A 26,769-nucleotide genomic window follows, 5' to 3' on the forward strand; every position below is an offset into this window, starting at 1 on the left:
AAGCACACAACAAACTAAGGCCAAGGAGCTAACAGAGTGCAGAAGATACAATCAATGAGAATGGGGGAGCTTTAAAGGGTTGGTTCACCAAAACAAGATATTTTCTCCCTTATCTGTAGTGGTACTCAGTTGTGCAGATAGTTTTAGATTCAATTTCCCAGGTTGTGACATATCTATCGCTGAGATTTCTGCAGCCACTCCAATGCAGTGAATTGAATTTTATTTGTGATGTCTTTACAGCATTACACAAGAGCAAAATCTCTTTCCAAAAACAATGTGCTCCCATATTCCAGATATCATCAGAACATGCCGTCAAGATGTATTATTTGGACAGTGGAAAGCTGAAAACTGTCCACAATGTTGCTGTTAAAACACTACAAAGTAAATTCCAATCACCTCCACTGTATTTGATAGGAGGAAGGGAAAAAAAACATTATCTCAAAACTCCAGCAGATAAAACTAACACTATCTGCATGGCTGCATACAACAAGGGATACGTGAGAAAATACTTCTTTTGTTATTTGGGTGAACCAACAATTTAATTAGTAATGACCTTTGATGGTCTTACAAAAAGACTGTTGGGAAATAACCATTTAAATCACATTTATGGGAAATCTAACCCTTTTACTGCCTACCACCATGACAGAAATAGACAATAATTCTAGTGTAATTTAGTTTAGAGATGTTAATTTCTCAGTACACAGAAAATGGGCCGAGTTTGTCCTCACTCGTGCATCTAAAGGACTTTGTATTTTACTGCAGGACAGTCCATCCTCAATGTAGGTGTGGCATATTTATGCTCTGCAAGATGTCCCTTTAATCTGTGTGTTGTTCTCTGCACAATAAAACAACCACACAAACATTTAGGTCTGCCCCACATAGTGTAGGTCATTTTGTAGGTCAATGACAAAGAATATGAAGAAAGTTGTGATTTAGAAACACTGGTGGTGCCAGAAAAAGCAAAAACAGAAAATCAAAGTAAAGGAAACATGATTTGTTATTTTGACCTAAAAGAAAGCTTTTCAGATCATCATGCTATCAGTACACCTGCAGCTGGTCGAACATAAGCACAGGTGCATTGTGCATAGAGATCTATGGCTACATACAGTGGTTATCAAAACTCCACAGGTATGTATCATTCACACCAACAACTTGACAGAGAAACACAAATCATCCTTTAGAGAGGGAATTAACAGAAGCAGTTAAAGTGCTCAGATGTGAGGTATTAGAAGACAAAATACACCACAGTGAAAGGGTGTTTAGAAATGATGCAGAAAAGAGTTGCAGTTGAGAAAAATTTGAATGTCTAAATTAAATCTGGGCACAAATTATATCGTCTGAGGAAAGACAAAAAAAGAAAAGAAAAAAAAACCCCAAAACTTTTCTAATTGTGATCTCGCTTCAAAAACAAATTTAACCGGATATCCGGTAAAAGTACCCTCGGTAAAAAATGTCCGATGGAAACCACTGCCTTTAGTTTTTTTGTCGATCTCGTCGTAATCGACATTTTTCTTTATTATTTTTTTATTTTTTTATTTTTTTTTACCGTAGATGGTTTCGTTTTGAACCATATTACTGACATTATTTGTTTTGTGCACAGCTCCACAGTATCACGATAGTTCCGACGGATTCTGCTGCTAGCTGGTTAACGTTAGCTTTTAGCTTCTCTGTATGTAAACAATGCGATGAAGGCGACTGAAAGTTCCGGTTGACACACGGAAACAAACAGTCCGGAGCACGAACTGAAAGAAGTGGGCTTGTTGGTTTGCTGCAGTTTAATTGAGGTGTGTGTGTGTGTGTGTTTGCTTCTACATAACATTTGCTCTTGTGTTTTATGTTATCAGCAGCTGTGTGCACTTAGCAAGTCTTAGCTTCACTGTATAAGAATATGCAGGTTTCTGGTTTGAGTTACAGTCTTCTTGTTGCCAATATTGTTCTAACTGAGTGTATGATGTGTCTGCAGACAGAAAGATGAGCTGGGTTGTAAATTTCTCATTGACGTTTCTTCTCTCCTCTGGGCAGAGGCTTGTCCTTGTCTCCTATGGAGTCACTCAACACGTTTGAATCTGAGATGGAGGCTGATGGACAAGGGAACTACTCTCTGTTTCCTGCTCTGGACAGCATTGCAAGTCTGTCTGGGACTGCAGAAACACTGGAGAGGTTGTTCAAAATAATTTCATTTTAAAACATTTGAAAATCTTTAGGTGGTGGGAATCAAATCTAAAAAAAAAAAATAAATCAGTTTTAAATACCACCTGTCTCCTAACTAGCAGCAGAGAAGGGCTTTGCCTGGATGTGTCTGTGCTCACATCATTTGATATCAAGCAATTGCACAAGTTGTTGAATTCAAAACATACAAACAATACCTTCCTTAGTTTCCTGGTACAGCTCTATTCTTTTTACTAAGATATAGATGAGTATGTGATCTAAAATGTTGATATTTTATTGCTAATGATTTTAAAAGTGCCAGTAAATCAAATAATGTTTCACTTGATGATACTGAACTTCTTCTATTTGCAGTGAACCACCCAGTGAAATTGCGGAGAAGCCAAACCTCACATGGCTCGATGCTGCACAGGTGTCTGTCATTTATGCTTATATTTCATTGTGGTGTTATTATATTAATATTTACTATGATCAACTGCTGTAAGTTAGTAAGTGTGTTTTGTCTTAAACTTTCTCTTGTATAGATTGTCTTGGAGGAGGCAGGACGTCCCATGCACATAAAGGAGATTAAACAGAGAATCATCGACAGGGGACTTGTTCAATCCAAGTACAGCAATCCTCTCAAATTGCTATACATCTTTTTACCCATGTGCTCATGTGTCAAATGCTTATCATGTTGCTCTCCCCTTGGCAGTGCAAAATCGAGTCTGGAGGCTGTCATGTACCGTGAGGTAAGGAGGGTGTTTAAGACTCAGCCTGACAGCAACCTCTGCTGTTGAGTATAATAACTTGCACCTCCATTCAGCATCTGTGTTTGTTCAGTTAATACAGTCCAAGCATCGTCTGTATTTCTTTTACTATTTTTTTCTTTCTCCATGTTTTTCCATCCTGCTTCTTTGACCTTATTTCACTATTTTAAAGAGGAGCACTGCTGTAATCACAACAAAGGATTCCCTGTGCTCACATGCACAAGCGTTGAACCAGGTGTTATCTAATAATGATGGAATTAATCTAAATTGGGAGTCAGATTTGGCTTTTCCAGCCCCGTGCATTTGGCCTCAGTCTCACATATGTTTCAGACACAAAAAGGCAGCAGGAGATTCAAGAGGATTGAGAACAGAAACGGAGTCTTTGCACTGCTGGTGAGTTAACTGGGATACTAATGGCAATTTCACACAAACCCTGAATATGTTATGGTATACTGAAAAAGAATTTGACCTTTTATGCCAGGTTATTTGTAATGGATAAATACTGAGGCATTACTGTTCACACAAGACCTAGGCCCAGAACCATAGTTGGATACACATCACTGCCTGGTATAATTGTACCACATAGAAAGAATTTATTGATATTGAAATTTTCATTTCAGTATCATTAAAATTGGGAACACAGTGTTTTTGCAGTGAAGATGTAATGTCACGTGATAGTTTCTGTTTATTTCCTAAACAGAATAGAAATAATTTCATTATTTTAATTTCTTTAGTTTTAACCAGCTCATGCACATTTTGTTTTCAGTAACGTTCATTGTTTGTCATACAGCAATTTATGTGGAAGCTACATCAGTATTAATTTTTCATCTATATTTTAGTCAGTATTCCCATCCACCCTCCTGAAGGCAACACAAGCTCAGGCCTCAGGTACCTACCGGCACACATGAATAGATCTCTGTCTTTCTCTCCCCTCCTCTGCCTCCAGACTGATGAGGAGCGGCAGCAGGCCCTGCAGGCCTTCACTGCCCAGTCTTTCCTCAGCTCTCCGCAGCAGAACACCATCAGCGGTTCTGGCTCAGGGGCCTCGGCAGCCGCCTTCCCATCCCCCACCGGTTCCTCAGAGCATAAGGCCAAGATGAAGAGAGGTTCACGAAAAAATCAGAATGAGAAGTACCGACTCAAGTACCTCAGGCTGCGCAAAGCAGCCCGTGCAATGATATTTGTGAGTGAATGATTGATTAATATAAAGCTGTAACTAGTTACTGTAGGTTTTCTTTCACATCTTGCATATATGGAATGATATTTGTGACAAATTTTTAAGTCATTACTGAGAAAACAGTTGAAGCTTCATACAATTTCAGTTACTCTTAGGAACAGTTCAGATACGCAGCTCGTTACTGATCAGTGTTGGAATACTGCTGTACCCACAGGAGAATGCAGCTCTCTGTGATGAGGTCGCTCACTTAGAAGAGAAGTTTCTGAGAGCAAAGGAGGAGCGAAGGTGAGTGGACATGCCCCAGCTATGTTTATGATTCCCATAATGTTCTTTAAAAAAAAAAAAAAGAAGTGCTATTGGCCATCTGGTTTGTTCAGCAAGGACCCACCCCAGTCATCCCGCTTTGTCCTCTTTTGTTATTCTTCTATACTGTATGATGGATGTGCCAGGTGGTGAAGTTTTATGACAGTGAAGATGATTGTTTTTTTTGTTTTATTTTTTTTGCACATTTATTTTAATTCCAGGTTTTTACTGAAGTCGTTGTTGCAGTACCAGTCTTTGTCAGAGGGGGAGATACTACCTACACCCACCTCCAGCTCTCATCCACCTGTGCCGCCTGTGGCATTAACCTCAGGCCCTGCAGGGGCTTCAGGCCTGTCTGGGGGGCATAACATGGCGTCAGTGGTGTCGACAGGGGAAGAAGGACCTCTTAAGAAACCAAAGAAGGAAAGGAAAGAGCGAGGAAGGGAGAATGGAAAGGAGGAGAGTGAGTGCTATGGTCACGTATTGATAATATGATATATAGATAGATATATGATAATAGAGGGAATTTGAATGGTTTGCATTCACCTTTCGAGACAGTTGGCCAATCATTTTATTGCCTCGTGTGTTCAGTGCCAAAGAAGATGTCTAAGAAGAGAAAGCTAGCAGACGGGTCTCGGAAGCTGGTGCAGCCCATCCCTCTGGACTCATCTGGTCGTCCCGTCTTTCCCATCGTACTGGGAGGTTTAACGATCTACAGTCTGGGAGAGGTCAGTGCTTTTTTTTATTGCCATGGTGCAGTTATTGTAAACCTCTGAACTGAAGTCCTCTTGCTATGACAACTTAAACAGGCCATCCAGAGTGTAGACTGATGGTTAAAAAAAAAAAAAAAATCTACTGCTCTCCAGATAATCACAGACAGAATGTTGTTCCATGACGAGTGTGCCATCTACCCAGTGGGCTTCTGCAGCACACGAGTCTTTGCCAGCATGAAAAACCCTGACCAGCAGTGCCTCTACACCTGCCAAATCAAGGATGGAGGAACAGGTCCACAGGTAAACACACACAGTTGTGATTGTCGTCAGTTTTGCCAAATATCCATCATCATTCTTCTGAACCTTGCAAATGCATGTTGATACAAGTATTTATGAAAATAGTAAATGGCTCAGATCAAACACCCACTACATTGGTGATCAAGTTGCATTTTTGTCCAGTTTGAAATGGACATATTTTACTAACAATCACACAACATGGTTGCTGCAGGTTTTTTTTCCCAACATTTTCAACATTGTCCCCCCAGTTTGAGATTGTGCCTGAAGAAGATCCTCAAAACGCCATCGTGGCCTCCTCTGCCCTGACGTGCCACTCCAACCTACTGAAGGCCATCGCATCTGTCAGGTACAAGACCTTCACCACAAAGGCTTGGATTAAATTGAATTTGTTCATCTGCATAAATTACACAGCAGACATGTACAGGTTTTGTGTTCTCGGGTTGTGGTGTTAGTCTAGCAAATGTCCACCAGAAAATGATATGTCACTTTTAATTTAATTGTGTGCTCATTCAACATGTCTGTCTCCTAGTTCCAAGTCAGTGGCGCCCATCGTGCCTTCAGGAGCAGACTTCTTTGGCTTCTCTCACCCCACCATCCAGAATCTCATCCAGAGTTGTCCAGGAGCACGTAAATGTACCAAGTAAGTTCACTCTTATTACTGAATGTTGATTATCAATTACATTACACAACATCCACACTCTTTTCTAACTTGCAGATTATCATTTTAGAATAAGAATGATATTTGTTTTTCATGTTTTTACAACATTTTAGACTTTCGTTTTTTTTGTTTAAGGGGAAAAGCAGAAGACGTGTGTGTAGTAAAGTCTGGACCATTCTGCTTCTGTGTCCAGTGTACGTGTTCGTTACTAAAACAACAAACAACTGTTCCTGTCAATACAGGTTAAGTTTTCTAAAACATGCAAGACCAACTTCCTCAGCTCACTGGGACCCAAGACTGCATCACTTGCTGTCTCAGCCATAATTTGTTATGTATTTGTAATGGTAATATACACAGACAGACTTCTGCATTTTCAACATCTGCATTGGTCGTGCAACTTTGGGAAACCCATGAAATGTAGGGAAGTGTCTCCCAGACCGTAAGGGCCCATAAATGAATTTCATAGATCAGTCATAGTAATTATTTACAGACTGAAACATATTTTCGAACCTGTTGTTCCCTGTTTCATGATTAAGATAAAGATGTTTCTGAAACCAAACTATTGGATCATTTAAAACAGGAGCAAGGAAAACAAGAAACTGGAAAACACTGCCAAGCCAGGACAAAGTAACTATGCAGAGAAATTGTGCAGAGTGAATCTATGTTTTATTAGAACCATATCATCTTGTATTAATAATTTCACCTTGTTCATTTAGCTACAGATGGATTCGTTTTGAGGTGTGTCGCCCCGGTGACGGCCAGGTTCCTCACAGCCTATCGGAGGACGATGCCTCTGTCAACTTTGAGGCCTACCAGAGACACCAGGGCTTTGATGAGAACATCAAGACGGAGCACATCACAGGTTGCTTCAATACAAGTTTACAAGTGTATATTAAAGCTGGTGTGTCATTCAAACATACAGGGACAGGGTAGCATCTAGGTTAAACAGCTGGGATTACTGTACAGTGAGAAGGTTAAAGGCAAGCAAATGAGAAACTGTGTCTTGTTCTTCAATAACTGCTGTCAAAATGTCTGAGTAAAGTAGTGGAGCCACTCAGCTCAACGTTGCTCTCCCCTGTGGCAATAACACAACTAACCCCAACAACTGCTTCACCAGGCCTGTGTGGGAAATAATATAAAAATAAGTGTACTCCCCCATAGGAGTCACAGGATGTTAGTATGAGCCTTTCAAAGTAAAAGTCTGTGCAATTATATCACAGTATTTTCTATTTTTTGTCATTTCTTGCATTTTCTAATGCTGGCAGTCATCACACTTCATCACATTGACAGTGTCTGTTCTTCTGTTTTCCCACCTGGCTTTCCTCAGGACAGACACCGCAGTCTCCTAGCTCCTCTCATCAGCATCACCTGACCTCCCCCAACATGAAGCCCTCTACGTCATACTTCAGCCCCTGATTCTGACAGCACTGGTGAAATCAAAGCCTCACCTAATCCTAATCCTTCTTTCTTTCTTTCTTTCTTATTTACAAGGCATCAAATTTTTCCTGGTTAAATTATTCATGAAATGGTGGCATAACAACTCAAATTTATGCTATTTATTATATGTCTTCTTCCTAACTAGCCCCAGACAGCATTACTGCGGATGAGTGCTAGCATGGTTGATGATATGCTGAATGTGGTAGATGAATTAGATCTGTGCTTAACATGCTAACCCAACACCACTGTATTGAAAATTACATTCTTTACTGTATGTATAAGCGAGTCCTAGTTGACAGTATATTTAAGATGTAAATTGTATAAGCTTGTTTTTCCACTAGTTGGGGATTACACAGGAAAAACATAATAAGGTTAGTATGCGCTCCATGTACACATTTTGTTGGATGGCACACTATTGCATTGGTATTTCACTGTTGGTACCCTATTTAAAGTTTCACTATTGAAAAAAATTCTATATCATGTTTGGATGAATCAATAATTTCATTGCATTTCATTCAGTTTTTCTGTTTTACCAATGCAAAAGCTCTGGCTTTGAATGTAAACACATCCACAAAAACTTATTTGCTGATTTGTCATTTATTTGTGCCAAATGTCAAAAGGACTTATTTGAATCAGAGTTTTGTTAAAATAAAAATACATCCGTCACACTTTTCTACATTCATACAATCCAGCAATTTATTGGCAGTGGTTCTAACAGCATAGATTTTATACAGTGCATACGGAAAGTTTTCAGAATTAATAAAAAAAAAAATAAAAGATTAAAATATCCCATTTACATAAATATTCAGACCCCTCACTTAATTCTTAAAGCACCTTTGGCAGCAATGTCAGCCTCAAGTCTTCTTGGGAAGGGTCCTACAAGCTTGGCACACCTTTCTTTTCAAAGTTTCTCCCATTCTTCTTGGCAGAATCCTTCAAGCTCAACCAGGTTGGATGAGGAGCGTCGGTGCACAGCCATTTTCAGGTCTCTCCAGAGATGCTCTATTGGGTTCAGGTCCAGCCTGCGAGCCAGAGCACTCTGGAAAAGGTTTTCACTCAGGATTGCTCTATACTTTTCTGCATCCATCTTTCCCTCTATCCTGACTACTCTCCCAGTCCTTGTCGAAGAAAAACATCCCCACAGCATGATGCTGCCACTGCCGTGTTTTACTGTAGGGTTGGTAGTAATGAGGTGATGCTCAAATAGTTAGATTTAGGAATATTGTTGGTGGTTCCAAATCTCTTCCATTTGAGAATGATGGAGGCTGCAGTGCAATGCTGCAGAAATTTTCTTGTATCCTTCCCAGATCTGTGTCTTGACACAATCCTGTCTCACAGGTCTACGGACAATTCTCTCGACCTCATGGCTTGGTTTTCACTCTGACATACACCATCAACCGTGAGACCTTCTATAGACAGGTGTGTGCCTTTCCTAATTATGTCCAATTAGGCACAGGTGGACTCCAGTCAAGTTGTAGAAGCATCTCAAGGACCATTGATAAAAGTAGGATGCAGCAGAGCTCAATTGCAAGTGTCATGACAAAGGGTCTGAATATTTATGTAAATGGGATATTTCAGTCTTTTATTTTTTAAAATTGAATTGAATCCATTTTAAAAAGTGTCTGAAACCTTTCCGAATGCACTGTAAAGGATAAACTGAAACCAAATTATACATTCCTGTATAGTCCAGTGTCCAGACCAATCTTTTGAATAAATCTAACACGATGGTGAGTCTCCTACCGCACGGTATCTGTCCAATCAGCTCATTTGACCTGAACGACCAAATGTGTGTTAGTTTTTTTTTTTAAAATCACATTGTCCTCTTGCAGTTTCTGCTTCAGTAGCTTTTCCAAATGTTTCCTTTATCTGGGTAGCGGTTGAAAATAAAAGGAGGGGCAGGTAAAATCCCACTGGCGCTGTAGATTGGACAGGCTTTAAAGTCACAGGGCCAATCCCTCCATGCATATCGAACAGCAGCTACTTCATCGCTGGGTGGACACAAGCTGGCAGATAACTGGACAGTGGTTGGACCCCATTGTGCGATGGGAGCTGGAACCCAGAAGGACTTAGGCCCACATGGAGCTTGAATCCCGGAGCAGCAGATCTTTATTAAAAAAAACAAAAGGTGGACACAAGAGGGTCCAATTATTTACAGAGCAAGAAATTAGTTTGTCTTGGAAATGGTCAGACAAACATCAGGTACAACACATGCTGTTTAATAGTGATCGGTTAATGAGCAGCTAAAGCAGTATGACCTAAATGATGTGTGATTACACATACTATTTAGGCAAACGTGTTAACTTTGTTTTACTGTGGGTGCCTATGGGACAGAAATCTTAATTCACACTGACTCCACCATTTCCAGCCTTACCTCAAAGATGTCTTTAGAGTATGTGACAGAGACAGACTGGTTGTAGGTAATGTTGACATACATTCGCGAGGACAGGATTTGACTGGGGAAAGGTCCGAGGAAGGACACGTCCTTTTCATTATAAGCCACTGCCCTTGCTCCCAGTGTCAGTCTGTAAGCTACATCCTGCTTGTCTCTGGGATGGATCCTGATACACAAAAACAGAAAAGAAACCAGTCTGTAAAAACAGATGGGCAGCTTGAAAGTTAAATACAAAAGCAGGTGACATCGTCACATTTGTATACTTTTAATAAAGAAAAACAGCAGAGAAGCAGTTTCCCTGTTGGTTTATGGTACATCAAGAAAGTCTGTTGATGTTAGATATGCCAGGGACTTTCCGTGTCTTGGCAGCATATCAGGGGCAAGTCCATGAAACACTTAATAGATGTTTATAAGGATCTTAAAATCTATCCAAAGACTAACTGGAAGACAGAGCGGAAAGGTTTGAACAGGTGTCATCTGAGCTCTTTCCTCGTGCCAGATCCTTACGTGCCATAGGGTGATGTTATATCTGGTAAATCCAGAGCCACAGCCATGAAAGTTCGCTGCATCCGTGGGTTCGGGACAAAGCCAACGTCTGCCGTCTGGTGCCAGCGGATGTTCGGAAAGCCGTCATCTGTGGAGTCTTTTTTGTAGGTGGACAGCTGCACGTAAAGGCAAGAAAAAAAAAACATGGATCAGATCTACAATGATCCAAATGATATTTACAAAGGCTGCTTTACTTTATCCACAGCATCTTGTCTTTTTTGGGGGGCACCAAAGTGAGAAATTTTTTAATTTTATACAGTGCCTTTAAAAAAAAGTGCACATTAAGACTTGCACTATAAATAATGTTTCTTTTTTTGTCTTATTATCTGTATTATTAGTGAAATACATAGAATAACTTACCTGGACAAACCCAAAGGGGAAATCAATAGCCGTCTGCCCCTCTGAGCCCTGGTGAAATGCCATCCTCCAGTCATCAATCATAGCAGGGAAGGAACAATTGTACTTGTCCTGATGATAGTCTGCATTCTCCTCACCTGAAAGTGTGAAAAACCTTATAGATACATGTGGTGCATTTGGCTTTAGAGAGCATACCTGTACCTGTGATACCTGTGCGGGTAATCCTAACGTACCTTGGTACCAGATGGCTCCTTTGATGGTCATGTTGAGCATTGGGTGGATCATCGCATTCCACAAGACAGAATTCTTGTCTTTAGGACTGGGGGATTGTAAGATGCAGACAGTAGCAGCAGTGCGGTTAATGCAAGTTAGCGCTTCTTGCTTATTACACACCAGAAAAGTTCATACACTTGCCTGTGAGCAGAATTACCAGGCTGCAGGTTAGCTGAATAGTGTTGTCTTCATATCTTTACCTCTCTCTAGTTCGCTGTAGTCCACACTGCTGCAGCGCTCTTGTCGATGACCAGGCTTCAACAGGTGTGCCTCCCCAACAAGACTCCACCAGTCCAATGGGGTACTTCAGAAACTCGTACATGTAACGTCCAAAGAGCCAGCACACTGCAGAAAAGTCAGCCAGACTCCCTGGAAATACGTACACCTGCCTATTAATCAACCAATCAATAAACTGCAAGTTGGTGGTAGCACACACATAAACAAGTAGCATCGTGGTTGATACATGTTGTGACCGTAACTAAACAGTAGCTCCGGTTTAGGAACACCGTGCAGTTGTTATTACACACCTCAGTTGCAGTTTAATACCCCTGACCAAAACCTTTAGCTGCAATCAAGTCTTTGAATAATTAGGGGGATAAATAAATAAATAAATAAATCATTGACTCACTTGCTGTGGGCACAGTCCAGGGAAGTTCCACTTGAATCAGATCAGTCTGCTCAGTTTCACTCAGGTTCAAAGCTGCCATGAAAGTCCTCACATGAGGATACTTCGCTGCGAGGGCCAGCTCCTCTGATGCATTGAAAATCTATTGGGGAAATCACTGAGAGTTCATTAAACAATAAAATATGAATAAATACATACATACATACATATCAAATAGAACGTTATTTAGAACTTCTTAGGTTTTTCTCCATGTCAGAGATCTGGTTAGTCATCTTTCTGGCGCTGATAATGTCCTTCGAAACCAATTGTGTTGCACTAAACCAGGAATAAAGTAAATTTAATTCAGACTAACCTTCTATGTTTTGTGGATAATATAATCAAAAGGGTTTTGATTCAAGAGTCAACCCTAAAGACAGACTTCTATAGCACATTTACTGTGTTAGCTTGATTTAGCTCATCAGAAAGACAGTCAGGTGTTCATCTAGCTCAGCCTACCTGGGATGTTTTGAAGTACATGTTGCTCTGTCCTCCACACAACCAAACATCTCCAAACCACACATCCGTCAGAGTGGCCATGCTGCTCGGAGTGGCTGCTTTCACACTGTAGGGACCACCAGCGTTGACAGGGTCAAGGGTGACTCGCCAGACACCTTTATATGAAATAAATACTATTTAAAAAAAACTTATAATAAAAGAAAATACGTGGAGACAGATTTAAAACGCATTTCATTTATTGGGACACGTGAGATATGCTCTAGAAAAAAAGGTGGCTGCACATCAGTCCTGATGTGTTATATGCAGTGTTAGAATTAACAGCAGATGCGTTTCCTTAATAGAAAAGGCAAAACCAAATAAGTTCTAAAACAAAAGTGGGGTCTCTGCCATATCTGCTCCTGTCAGGATCACTTAGTGTGGCCTCTGTTTCCATCAGCACGCTGCAGATGTCAGGATAAACTTCCCGTCTGACAGCAACTGGCTGAACTTACCTTTTGTCACATTGACTGGTGAGGTTTTCTGTTTTATCGGTCCTGACAAGGAGACAGTGACCTGTGCGCCCTCAGGGCCGTAACCCCACAGCACAGCTCTCTCTGGAGACTTCTGCAGCACCATGTGGTCTCCATAATAGGAGGCAAAGCCCAGGTTCACACCTACACACAAGGACAATTGTATTATTCCCTTTACTGGAATGCTTTTACAAATGTCATTAGAAATAAACAAAAAATAATTATTAACTTCAGTTCCACAACCGTACACACATTTTGGCACAGTGTTACTCACCAGAGGTGTCAACAGATGGTAAAAGTATGAAAACAACACACAGTGTTATTGCCATGACAAGAAGACAACCGACGTTAGCAAAAAGCTGAAAGGTTCTGTCAGACCAATTCATGGCCGTTCGCTGACATGCTCACTAACAGGCGTGTAACGGTCAGAAAACTCAGAAAGTGACTAACATCACCGTGATTTCTGAGGGAGGAACGTCATTTGTTCCTGGTACGTCATCTGGGCGCAGCTGACCGCCAACCTTCAAAATAAAAGCATGCAAAATGAAATGAATATTTAAGAAACATTTTCATTTGTCACTTCTGACATTTAATCAATATTTTAATGGAATACACATTTGCCATTATATGTTTTCATGGGGAAGCCAGAATCCACCTCAGGCCGAACCACAACCAGCAAGAAATGAAAAGTCATGCATAAGACTACACCCCATAAGTATATGGGCTCAAATTAGGGTCATAATGATTTTGAACTTGTAAAGTGATGTTCACAAATAATTCCAATAGTTGTAGTTGTAAACCAACCCTTGTAAACCTGTAAAAAAATCTGTGTGAGAAATTCAAGTTTCTACATGTGAAAAAAATGTGATTGTGTCAAAGAGATTTGTTAAAAAGCGTTAGCATTTTTCTTTTTTCTTTATTGGTGAAAAAACAGGGACAAACAAAAATTGTAAAATGTCAAAAATGTCATTAAATGCACATTTACAGGGACCTCTTTTGTATAGTTTATGTTTGCATGATGAGTTTTATTTATTCTTTCTGAATAAACTAAAAACTAAATATATAACACTGAGTCAAATGTCTCAACATGAACATGTTATTATCTATGTTAATTTTAAGTAATCTCTGACTGGATATTTATAACATTGTATATGGAGAAGTGCTAGTTGCCGTTTCATATATTCCACTTAGCAAAACAAAATTATATACTGTGAATAAATAAGATGTAATAAAAATAAAAAAAAATTAATGGTGGAGTCTCATCTTATTATACAACCCTGTTTCAAATGATAAATAAATGAATCTTGTAACCTTTCTTTTACTTATTTAGTATTTATTGTGCATTATGACATATTCCTTACTATTACCACCTTTAAGAGATGAGTTGGCTGTTCCAGTGACTGTACAGGACAAATGATAACTGCCAACTGAGTATAGCCTACATGTATAAAATACCAATTATGCTGTAAACAGCAAATGGACTGAATGATTACAATAAATTCAATGGTAAAGAAATGACACTAGTTATCTCTTTATAGGTTGGATGGGTATGTAATATTGTCTATTTACAATGCATCTTCATCAGTATGGAATGTCAGAACCCTGCCAGCTAACCAGCTACTAAAATCATTTCATTCTTCAGCTTGTTGCCCTTATAACAATAGTTGTTTACATGCTAGGTTTGGCAGATGTTTATATTTTTTTGCTAAATAGTGGCAGAATTTTGCTTCTGGAACCACACATTTGATGAGTCAGCTGATACCGAACTTTTCAGTAACAAAATAAAAGAGACTGAATCTTCCTTCTAGCTGCAGAGTTGTATTGTAATGCTCAGTGGGTTTATTAACCTGGGCGACACCTGAGTCATTTATTAATAAAACAAACAAAAAAAATGATAATGCAGCTGCAAGCAATGGAAATAGGCCTAATGTTTTATAGCAATTTAAGAGAGGATTTTTCATTTTGCTGGATAAAAATGTTTTGTAGTGTTACACTTCGTCTATGTTATGTGTCCTGCAGGTGTTTTATTCTACTATTTGATGGTTCTTATTATTTGTTCTTATCATTTCCTACTCAGCTCAGTGATGGTACTGCACACTGCAGATACTGCTGGTCTTGGTGCACTGCTGTTCAGTGATTACCACTTCAGGTACTGGAACACAGTATATTGAAAAGAGTCTACAGACACTGTGCCTGCAGGGTTTGGCAAAGCAGTCACTGTTGTTAATTTGTTTTCTTTTCTTGTGAATTCATGTCTCATTCATTCATGATAAAAAAAACAAAAACAAAACACAGAATTGTTGGTGGATTTTGATTCACTGGAAACTAATAAATATTCATAAAAACTACACAAAGGGAATAAATGTTATAAAACAAATCTTTAAATGATTCATATTGCGCCGATACAAATAATCGTAGCAGTCGGGTAATTAAACATAATAAAAATCGCACAAAAATTATAGGTGTGCCTGCGCTCCCCTCTAGTGGTCCAGGAAGCAGCTACATAAGACGTAATCAGGGTGAGGACTTAAATCCAAAAAAACTTTCAAATCCATGAGTGAAATGAAAACCCTTACAATGTCTCTTAATCACCCACAAATCAAAAGTATAATGATGCTAACAATGCTTATAATGCAGTTTGTTGTTTCAGGTCTGTCCTGCACCAGGCTGGTTCCTGTGGCAAGAGCTACTCATATTGTAACAACCTCTAGTGTAAAAACCAGTGTGAGCTTTTCACTTTTCCTTTGTCTATATTTTAATTTTGTCTGAGTGAGTCATCGTCTCCAAACATGGACAACTACAGATATTAACATGAAATGATTTTTAATCAATAAAACTCATATTGGATTAACTTTCCTAATAAATCGAACTTGTGGAGCCAACATTGAAATAAACAAAATAGTCAAGTCAATTTTAATCAAAGATTTTCCTTGAACAGCTTGACAGTCTGTAAACCACACAATAACAACCTCTATCCTTAAAGCTTCAGTTAATAAACAACTACAGCAAGTCTCTACAACTTTAAAACTAGTTACAATAATTGCATCGTTTTTCAGATCTGCCTCAGATTCTCATCCGTATGAAGGCCAAAGTCATTAACATCTAAAGTCTAAAGCAACAGCGTGAAAAATGAAAGCAGGTGTAACATTAATTATACAACAGTTTACCAGCCAGGTGTTTATTTACGTAAGCATTTTACACTTGTGGCGGTAGTAAAGACAAATGAACACGCTGCGTTCTGTTGGCATGTTATTTAACACAAGACTTACACTTACATAGAGATAACTGATGGGTATAGGCGGGAAACTGGAGACGCTGTTGGCTGGAGCATACAGTAATGAGCAAACTGTAAAGTGAGTATTAGAAATGTGAACATACATACATGAGTACGCTCAGAAGGTTACACGAGAAAAATTTCGCTTAGCAATATCGTGAAAAAGTGACAATTTGACCCTGCAACCTTTCATGTGCACCCACTGTGTCATTTACACACATTTTCAAAGGCTAACAATAATATTTGAAATATGAAATTGCACATTTATCTTAATTTGAACCCATGGCTTAAGGTTTACATCCAGCAGCCACTGCGTGCTGCCCCTTAATCCTACGTACAATGTCACAATGGCTATACCTTAGACTTATAGTGTATAGTGAATGCAGAGTTCTTATTTGTTCACTTTTCACACGTTTCTGTTTTAATTTCACTTTCCTGGTCTTACCCATCCCCCATCATCTCAGGTGCTAATTGACAGAGCCTTCAAAACCTAGCAGCCTTGTTATAGCGTCTGTGAAACAACCTCTGACACAGAGGCAGTTGATACATGATGAAAGGGAAACAGAATAGTAATTATCTCACTGAACTGAGTGTCTGGGAGAGATATGTCAGAAAGATACCCCTAGACTGTAGCTCTATGATGTAAAATACTGTATGAAATGAAATCATTTTAATACATTACAATTACATTAGTATCCACTCACACCTTGGCTGCTGTAATGATAAATATGCATTGGAAATAGACCCTTGTCTAATTTCATTTGGTTTCAGACTCTAAACTGGAGGTAGAAAATGTGTTTTTTCAACCAAAAAAACTGTAGTTTGTAAGTGTTCAAAGTGCTGAACAGATCAGATTGATGGGAGCTTGAGCTCTGAGGTAATGAGGATATTTTCTGTTAACAAGGTGGGAACTGTTCATTTACAATAGAAAAAAAATACCTATATTTTATTCATTCTGAAGCAATAAATGCACAAAAGTATCACAACTAAAATCTTTCAGCATTTCTTTGTGTTCTAAATATTTGAGAGTGCCAAAGTCGCTTTTCTTTCCAATTATGTGTGTTAATTTCAAATAATTAATAAAAGACAAGCCATGTTTCTAAAAGAGCATATAATTGAAAAGTACAATAAAACCATGTCGACTGTTTTGATCTCAGAAGTTACTACAACAAATGACCCATTCTGTGTCTTGTTTTATTTTTCTCAGGATTCTTCTTCCCAAACATAACTCTCTTAGAAATTACTGTACCTTTAGATATTTATTCAACCTGTCCAGGTGCTATACAAGCATGTAATTACATGTTATGGCGGACAGTGGAACAAAGGCTTTTCTGTTGCTTTGAGTGACAGTTAATGCTGGAAAAGGGAGGAAATCTCTTGTATATTTTATACTGTAAAATGTGAACATTACAAACATAACTTACAGAACTGAGCATATACAATTACTGTATAACACATAGACATTGATTGAAAATCATTTTAGAAAAGACAATTTGGCTACATCAGTTTAAGCTCTACCGACCAATGTATTTATTAATCAAGTGCATCACAGCCATGAAGTCTGTAAGTTAGACAGGTTTAAGGACAAGGAAAACATAGGACTACAGACATTGAAGAGCTTTGTTGCCTCTTACACAGAAAGGAAAAAGGAAAATCAATTTCAGTTATGATAAATACAGGCTTGAAGATGATATATTATTGAGATGGAAAAACACCTGCCCCTCAATATAGTTGCTAAGTAATATCACACATCAAGAAGACAAATGGCATTAGAAACACAAAAAACAGCATTTTCTCCATATACGTATGGCTTCTACCTGAAAGGCAGAACAATATATTGCCAAGCGCTTTGTCCATTACAGCAGCCTGCATACTTTTCCCAAGCAACCAATGAACTAATGGCACACACACACACACACACACACACACACACACACACACACACTATAGATCAATAGAGATACATAAGACTCTGAGTTCCTCTCTGTAATGAATAAAAATATTGGAATTATTTGTCATCATCAGCACCTCCAGATCTGCTATTTACTTCTCATGTTTCTGTACACGCAGACCTAGACAGTATCAAAGCGATCTGATCAGTGCCTTTCCGTATGAGTAATGCTTCAATATTACCACTACACTTCAGAGTCCAAGCCAGTGCTCCAATTAGATTGCAGAAATTGGGATGAAAATGGCTATCCGTCCTCTAGTGATCCGTGGAATGGGCTCTGGTCTGTTCCATCACATTTTACTGCTAATTTCATGTGGTGAAATGAGAGATGCAAATATGTTTGTGGTTTCATGCATGAACCAAGATTTATCACTGCTGTCTAGGGCCTTCATAGGTCTCTTACCACATCAGCTCCCATCCATCATGTGATAAATCCCCCGAATTAGCGCCTGCCTTTAAGTCACTCAGCAGCTATTAGGTGCATGAGAGGAGCCTGAGCATCATCTCCTGTAGCACTGCACCGTGCTTTTACACTTTTCACACTCAGTGCCACCTAAATCACTTTACACATGAGACTCCCTTGCCCCTTTTATGCCAAAACAACCTGCTGAAAAACAGATATTAAAATTGAGATGGATGGATGTTCAGGCTTCTTTAAATTCACTCACAATACAGTTGAAATGAAGACAATATAATTATTGCATTTTGTTTGGGCATTTTGAGAAATACCCTTATTCGCTTTCAAGACCACTAAATATTAAGATAGAGCCATCAGCTGGTTAGCTTAGCATAGCACCGAGACTGGACGGGAAGAAATGGCTAGCTAGTTTTATCTATAGAAGAGAAAGTTTGAAAAACATCATGTTATATTTTACAAGGGGTTATATGCCAGTCATCAAAGGTTGCTTACACCAACATTTAAAACTGTGAAATTTCACATCAGAATCACCTCATTCAATTCTTCCACTTGCACTGGTGACCAAGAGCAAGCCATCTTGACGTCTCGATAGTATGCTATTTACCAGTGAGGGTGATAGAAACTCGGATAGTCTGAAACAGAGGAAGCCATTGCAGCTTATTAGATGTAGCATCATCCACTTTTATTTGACCTCCTGTGAAACTGCTCCCCAGAAGAGAATGATGGTACAAATTTCTCTTGAATGCACTGTGTGAAACAGCACAATAGAGAAACAACAGAGATAGGATCAGAGCTTTGTAACATACTGATGCTTACCTGGCTAGCTAGAATGTTTGCCATTAGCTGGCCAACCACAGCAGTTCACCAATGAGACACTATGTGTCACATCAGTTTCCAGGACCAACTACTTTGCTACAATGCAAAGATTAAGTTTGCTGTGCCACTTTCCGGTGTGACCAGGCCTTAAAACTTCAAATGAATAGGCTATGTGTATTTCCTGAAATGTCAAACTATTCATTTAAACATTTAAACAATTGAAGTTAACAGAACTCCTCAGTGTGGTTCATTTTTAGGATCTCCTGTGTTCCAACCCTGCACTATATTGGTCCTTAGATAACCACATAGGCTCTTACAAATGTCACAGAAGGTAATTAGTGACAATACAAACTACCACAGTCAAATCCAGCCTCACCACTCCAACTCTCAGCCTCCTACAAAGATCTAAATTGGTTCCTGGCTTCATGATGGGCTAAAACGTATAGCATAATAATGTTGTTGTTGTTGTTGGTGAGAATAAGACTTATTACTGATCAGAGTGTAAATGCACAAGTATGGCTGGTGCGTGGTATTTAACATAAAATGAGTCAGTTACCTTAGCTGCTGTCTTGCATTCAATACAGCTTCATGAGAACCAGCTGGACATAGATGGTGACAAACACTCATAGATCAGCTACTGTAAATCCCTCAGTGAAGGCATACACAGTATATAATAGACAGCAGTGGTTAGAGAGCTCTTCACCCTATTATGATTTCTAATCAATTAAACAGGAATACATATAGACAGAGGTGGATGCCTTGTTGTATCATAAACAGAGAGAATAACCCAGAGGGACAATATGAAAATGACAGCAAGGAAAAAATGCAAATGCTATAACATTATTAATGACCTTCTCTATTTCAGTGGCAAGCCATTAGATCATAACACAAAGCCCATATTGATACAAGCCTGCGAGGAACAATCCTGGCTGAGTGTCACTTTAATAAATGGGATCTGGCTCATCAGCTGTTGTGATCTTTGCTTTGAGACCAATAGCACAAGTCAATATAGCATACTTATTTTTCAAATACCAGTGAAAGTTGATTGAAGGAATGATGAAAAAGTTTCTTATATTTATTATTTTATTATTAATATTTCACTTTGTTTGTTAACTTTCCTGGCATGCTGTGTTGCCAAGCAACCAGCACCTCCTCTCCCTATGAAAACAAAGACTATAGCTCTTTTATAATTCCAGCAGAACCAGACAATAGCATGCACAGGGACTGACAGCACACACAACTGCAATTATTCAACCATACCGCATGCAATTAGCTGCACATTGGCATTTCCTGTAAATCATTATTTTATCTTTAATACCTGCTGTTCCACACTGGTGGAAAATATAAGGACGTCCATTGAGTGGTAAATTTAAAGAGACACATCATAAAAATGCACATAAAAGTGTATGTGGGTACAAACATTAAGAAAATGTATCATTTTATGTGTAATTATTAATTAGTATCCCCAAAGTATTACTTTTGCTTGTCTGTGATGTGGTACAATAATAACTAGAAAGTTCCTGGAGAAATTTTGAGAGTGCACGTTTCAATCTGTACAAAGGATGTAACTTTCAGTTTCATTCATGTTGTAGAGACTCATCCTAACACTGACCTCAGTCACTTGGAAGTACTTGGCACTGGCTTGAGGAAAAAGGTTTTGGATCAAACATGAATTTTATGTTTGCATGAAATGATAATACACAATATACTTACAATAAACGGGGACGCAAAATGATTTTGCGCTTGTAAAGTGATGTTCACAAATAATTCCAATGTTTGTAATTGTAAATCAACATTTGTAAACCTGTAAAATAAATCTGCACGAGAAATTCAAGTTTGTGCATATGAAAAATTGTGTTCTGCACTGCACATCTGGCTTTGGTGTTTATACAGCCACAAATGTGGACACTGGAGGAAGTTATAGAAAAAGAGTAATTTCTACTTTTTTCTGGAAATCAGCTCCTGAATTTGTATTGTAGGCGATGGGAGAGGTCAAGGGTAACATTAAACGCTTCAGCCATTTTTCTACGTTGAAGTATGAAGCAGCAGTAGAACCCCAAAGTTGGTTGTTTTGAAAACGTCTCCCCATTCATTCTCTATTTTTTCCCCATTTATTGCCAATTGCTTAGAAAAGTCGTAGAACATCATTCCGCATCGAGCTGCATGCATTGATATATATATATATATTGTCTGAGTGTTCTCAAATCTGCAGATCTAGTTATGTACCGAAATTTCAGTATGGAAGATGAATAACACTTTTGCATTGCAGGCACATAATAACGGTGTTTCTACCTATGGCAAAAAAATGTATTTATTTCTCACTGAAAACCAAATGTTTAGAAGTGTGTATGTGTGTGAGAAAATAATTTTCTCCTGGTATCTTTCTCTTTCAAGTGTGTTTTGCTGAATTTATTCCTATTAGCCCTATCTTCATGTCTCCCGTATCTATTTTCCCTATAAAAATGGAACATCTCATCAGCTTCTTCATCATTAACAGGCTGCAATAAAGACACTGGCAATTAAACACTTGGTGCATTCACTACCTCTCGCTTTTAATATCACAGATTCCCTTTCCTTGATAATTAATGAGCTTTAAAATAAACAGCAAGCAGACCTGAAGCATTAGCATGAGAAATAGTTGTAAAACCAGCTGAAGCTGCTGTTTACCCATGAAAGACTGGCTGTGTTTTCATTCTGACACACGGAGTCCGTTATTGTAGAGATGTCAAAGGGATGCTGGACATGATTCAGATCAGCAGGTGGCACTCTTATGACAGGAAAATAGGCATGGCCGTGTGTGTGTGTTGACAGGATGTGATGATGAATTTAGGTGGAGGAAGTGTTCCACACTGAGGGAGCTGATGTGTTTGCCTTTTAGTTTTTATCTTAAGCTGCTCAAAGAGGACATAGTCAGGCATCTGGATTATAACAACCACAGACACCAACACAGAGAGAATATTTTTTCATTTTATATGCAAATGACATGCAAATATTGTTTGACACTCAAGTACTTTGTTTAAGTTAGTGCATGTAAATACTATATTCTACTTTTAATGGCCCAGGTAGGCTCCCATGCCTAACTGTGTAATAATGGTTTCCTTTCAACTTTTCTTTCTGCTGACCATGAATACATAAATAGCATTTAATAAGGCAGCATTATGACTAATGAAAGTCACTGGGATCAAAATGTTCCTTTTTCCAAATTTAATGTGATATAAAAGGAGGAGGAGAATGTCTATATGGATGACACAGTCATATACACAGAGTATCTACATAAAAGTTGCATTGTTACATAACAACCCTGTTTTTTAATGGATATATAAACATTACCAGAATCTAAACCTGTATTCTTATTCACGTTTGCATGAAAACACACTCACTGTTCATTCTTCATGACAACTCGACACGATATCAAATATTGGAGTCATTACCTAAAAAGTTTTACATACCCTAGTTTATGAGTTTGCCTTATAACTGACTCAATATGTATTACAAAATCATAGCTGCAGCTCGCACAGTTACTGTCTCTGTGTTCCATGAATATTAAGGATGACAGAATCAGTATCAGCACACCTGCATGCATCACACAATCACAGCCAGCTCATAACTGAATGACAATTACAATATCTGTTACACAAATTTTCATCTCATTCATTCTCCACAGAGGTGACGTATAGATAAACTGTAGCAGCTTATCAGCAGTAACCATGTATCTATCTGTGCTTACTGACCTGTCAGATGAGCAGGACAGTCAGTTAAAAAATAAAATAAAACAAAATTATGCTACAATTCCCAACACGCTGCCGTACGCCCGCAAAGAAGTGAGCTCAGCAGGAATAATTGCCTTCAACTCAAACTCTTGATGAATTAAAGGCATTGAAGTCCCAAAGTGGCAGAGGTCATGCACTGGATGAAATTAGCTGAGTATTTCCAATTTTACCTTGGACCTAAACTCCCTCTGTTGAGAGTCAGGGTCATATTATACTCCTGCCCCCTTTTGCAGTTTACTCTCGGTTGAATGCTCAAGAGGCTACAGGGGCAAATTTCTTCGTATTCAATCAAGTGCATGAGGTGTTAACAGTTTGGCAAACAGAAAAAAACACACTCTGACTTGTCTTACCCATCTCACACCTCACAAGATTAATAAAGTCTGTGAACATGTAGTTCTTTTATGAACAAAATGCACTCCTTAAAATCTGGTCAAACTCCGTTAACCTTGCATGTTATCAGTATGACAAAGTGCAAAAATAAATCTAGGAATAAACGCTTTCTAAAGTGATTCAAATTTAATACTATGCACCATGGAGAGATGCACATTTTTAAGGCAGTGTAGTAAAAGCCTGTCTCCTTTAATTTTCAAAGTGAAAGATTCACTCCCTGCATGCACAAATTTCTTACTGCATACCTATTTCTGGTGAGATGAGATGAGAGTACGATGCAGAGCAAGAGAGAGGAAGCAGGGATGCTAATAGCTTTATCTAAGAGACTGACTTTGAACTGCGCATCTCCTGTGAAAAGGCATCTTACCGTTCACACACTGTAGTGGTTTTTTTGATTTTAATCAGTTCCCGACAAGCTTCAGTATTTCATTTTTATTTTAGCTGAAATTGTCAGTGAGGAGAGGAGACTCACATTTGTAAATGAAACTCCAGATCTATGGATGGATGGCCACTATGGCTTTTTACATGTGGGCTAATTACCTATTTGGCTGTTGGAATGTTCAGCTTGTATCAATTAGTTGATTGTGTGTATTTAAACCTCTTATAGAGCAGCTTAAATACCACAAGTCTAAACCACATAGAAAAACATTTTTCAATCCCATGCTGATTGTGTGAGCAGAGGAGAGGAGAAAGGGTTATTTAAGTACAATTCAGATCATTATAGGCCTTCACAGCATTATTGCTCATTTTGACTAGTGCCTATTATACATGAGTTGAAAAGACTGACATCCTCTCACATCGAAAGACAATGTGTCATAAGTCACAGAGTTTTTAGTCTCACACCATAAGATTTTGTAAAGGCTAGGGCATGACTATGACTAGATTCCTATGAGATTATTTCCCATCAATGACCTGGTGGACATTTATAGGAAGAAAGGCTGACCTAAGACAGCTCGGACGATCACCTGACACAAAACAATCGAGATGAAGGGCGCACGCCATGACTCTAGCAAAACTTTCATGATTTTATTCTGACATTGGAAGTTTGTCAGTGACAGTGCAATCACTTAAAAAGTCGTTTGATGTAAGGCCAGCATTAGAAATGGCAGGTAAGCCTTGTGATGCCTCACTCACTATAATTTAACCTCACGTCAACATTTTTGTCCTCCATTTAGCTAGATGGAGGAAAAAATGTTGAAATGCACTATAACCTTACTATAAGGCCATACAGAGGAAAGAAATGGTCTCTGGCTTGGGCTTAATTGACTATGGCATTCTGAAACCCTGCTGTGCACCCAGTGAGAGATCGGGATTACTGGTGTTTAACATTTAAATGCCTCATGTGACTTTAGAGAGCAAAATGGCAGAGGTTTAACATCTTAGAACTGTATATTACTGTATTTTTTGGCATGCATATACACCTGTCTTCTGTTTGCTGTTACACCTGTCTCCTTCCATAGTCCAAAAATGGGAATGAAACCTGGGCTTTCAGTCATATGATTTTATCCTCTGAACTCCACAGAAACAAAAAGGCAGCTAATGAGGAAGTGAACAGCACCATACTTAAATTGATGCACCTGCAATCTGAAAAGGATGCAGCCTCAAAATGATAAAGGGAACTGAAAGAAAATCTAAGCTTTTGAATGTAATGAATGAATCAAAACTATATTGTGGGCTTGTGATTCTAAAGGTGATCTCCCAAACTTCCATAGAAGAAAGTTCAAATTACTGCAACATATCATCTCATATATTTGAAGTCATATGGTCAGGTTACTCAAATGTATTCAACGTAGAACACAGAACCCATGCAGAAAACAAATCACAGAAACATGTATTCATCTACAGAAACAGACAATTGTCAAACTTGTGTGAAAGTAGAAAGTTTGGTTGTTTTCAGCAGCATCAACTAATACCAGTTTATCCACACATCACACACACAAACGCACACACAAACAGATATATCAGGATCCAAAATACCGATGTGACACTCCATTTAAGACAACCTCCTGTTACTCTAATGAAAGTGTCACTCTTGCCGTTAATAAAGCTTGGTGCTGAAAAACACACAGTCTCCATCACTCCTGTCAGTGCTTGAGTCGTCTTCAGGATTGGCTCCTTTTTCCATTTGATACAATTGAGTTGAATCTGAATTGCAGACATAAGATGAAAAAACAAAGACAAGAAAAGAAAGTAACTAGTCAGTAAAAACTTCATTTTAAAGACCTGTTGAGCTCTGTTCACATTATTGACCTTATTGTGGTTAGTTTATGTTGATATTGCTTCCTGACTGAAGATAAATTCTGTGCTTGGGATATGGTTATAGGGAGATTATATCACACTGAGGAATGCCTCATAATAGCAAACAATAACAAAAAAGTTAGAGATCACAGAGGATTTAAGGTCACACTAGACCTGAATAAATGATTCATGTGTTTTAGCTTTTCTCATATCTCTCATTAGTTCCTCATCCAATCCAGATTCTGTTACATACCCCGAGAGAGGAGATGCAGGAGGGTAAAAGCAGCGGCTGGGTATATAAGGAAACATGATTTAGCCATAATCACACTAAGAGAATCCCTGTAGATATGCTCGACACAGCACCAACACTTTGTCTTAGTTATATCTGACAGCACTATCATGTAGGCAAATTCCACAAACAGAGATAGGCCATCGTAAATCAAATGAAGGGGAATAAGCTGCTTGAGCTCTAATGAGTCCTATCTGACACAGGAGCCAGACTGTGATACCTGAGGAATTTATTGTACAATCTCTAAACAAATAAAAATTGGACCAGCTCTGTATTTGTTATAGCTTACTCTGCATCCTTTGCATTTATAAAAGCATGGTGATGCCATAGTTCACCAGACACCACACAAGAAATTAACGGCTTTAACGATTCACATACATCAGATAATACATCCTACAAATGTGCCTATGGCTAAATAGTGTTCCTGATTCTCTATACTTAACAAAACATTATGAAGAAAACGTTTCTAAATCTCCTTTCAGAAAAAAGTGAACACTAGATTATTGCTTGTCATGCTCGTTACGAAACTCGACCAAAGACTGAATGGGTGGGAAACAATATCTCAAAGGTTATCACATTATAAAATCAACCTTGCTACTATGTGTAGAGCTTCTATATTCTTTCTTCTATGTATGATAAAACTTTCTGATGGTGAACATTCATCCACTTTCATTTTTTAGTACACCTTCATTTAATGAATGAGACTGGACATATCCTATATTTTGTTATTGTCTACAAATCCAATGGAAATCAGCAATCACTTCCCACGTCTGTTTGTGGTATTTCTTTCTATTGAACACATAAATCTTTAAAAATGCCTCATAAATGTATAATTTTATTCTTTTCTTTTTGTACAGAGCAGCCCATTTGTTTCCATTCATCTGGTTGTGGAGAAGGGAGACTGCATGGACATCCTTAGTTCTCAA

General features: G+C 38.6%; 2 protein-coding genes across 4 annotated transcripts; one reads left to right on the forward strand and one right to left on the reverse strand.

Annotated features, from left to right (window-relative positions):
* Positions 1-1,462: 1,462 nt before the first annotated feature.
* tbrg1 (transforming growth factor beta regulator 1) lies at positions 1,463-8,168 on the forward strand. 3 transcript variants are annotated; one of them, XM_022761223.1, is made up of 16 exons: positions 1,463-1,784; positions 2,023-2,160; positions 2,521-2,578; positions 2,691-2,773; positions 2,861-2,897; positions 3,246-3,308; positions 3,862-4,098; positions 4,307-4,377; positions 4,617-4,858; positions 4,987-5,123; positions 5,262-5,408; positions 5,654-5,751; positions 5,935-6,045; positions 6,644-6,690; positions 6,780-6,925; positions 7,391-8,168. In XM_022761223.1, the coding sequence occupies exons 2-16, from the start codon at positions 2,042-2,044 to the stop codon at positions 7,433-7,435; spliced, it is 1,641 nt and encodes a 546-aa protein (XP_022616944.1). In that variant the 5' UTR covers positions 1,463-1,784; positions 2,023-2,041; the 3' UTR covers positions 7,436-8,168. The 3 variants fall into 3 exon arrangements, with proteins under 3 accessions (XP_022616944.1, XP_022616946.1, XP_022616947.1); XM_022761225.1 differs by lacking the exon at positions 6,644-6,690; XM_022761226.1 differs by lacking the exon at positions 3,246-3,308.
* Positions 8,169-8,261: 93 nt separating this feature from the next.
* Positions 8,262-13,150, reverse strand: siae (sialic acid acetylesterase). The gene is made up of 10 exons (XM_022761227.1): positions 12,972-13,150; positions 12,680-12,841; positions 12,189-12,343; positions 11,697-11,835; positions 11,269-11,437; positions 11,029-11,114; positions 10,799-10,932; positions 10,400-10,554; positions 9,872-10,058; positions 8,262-9,604 (listed from the first exon to the last, which is right to left on the reverse strand). The coding sequence occupies exons 1-10, from the start codon at positions 13,081-13,083 to the stop codon at positions 9,338-9,340; spliced, it is 1,566 nt and encodes a 521-aa protein (XP_022616948.1). The 5' UTR covers positions 13,084-13,150; the 3' UTR covers positions 8,262-9,337.
* Between the last annotated feature and the right edge of the window lie 13,619 nt (positions 13,151-26,769).

The sequence above is a fragment of the Seriola dumerili genome, unplaced genomic scaffold (genome assembly GCF_002260705.1).
Source record: "Seriola dumerili isolate Sdu_G_001 unplaced genomic scaffold, Sdu_1.0 BDQW01000391.1, whole genome shotgun sequence".
Classification (NCBI taxonomy): Eukaryota; Metazoa; Chordata; class Actinopteri; order Carangiformes; family Carangidae; genus Seriola; species Seriola dumerili.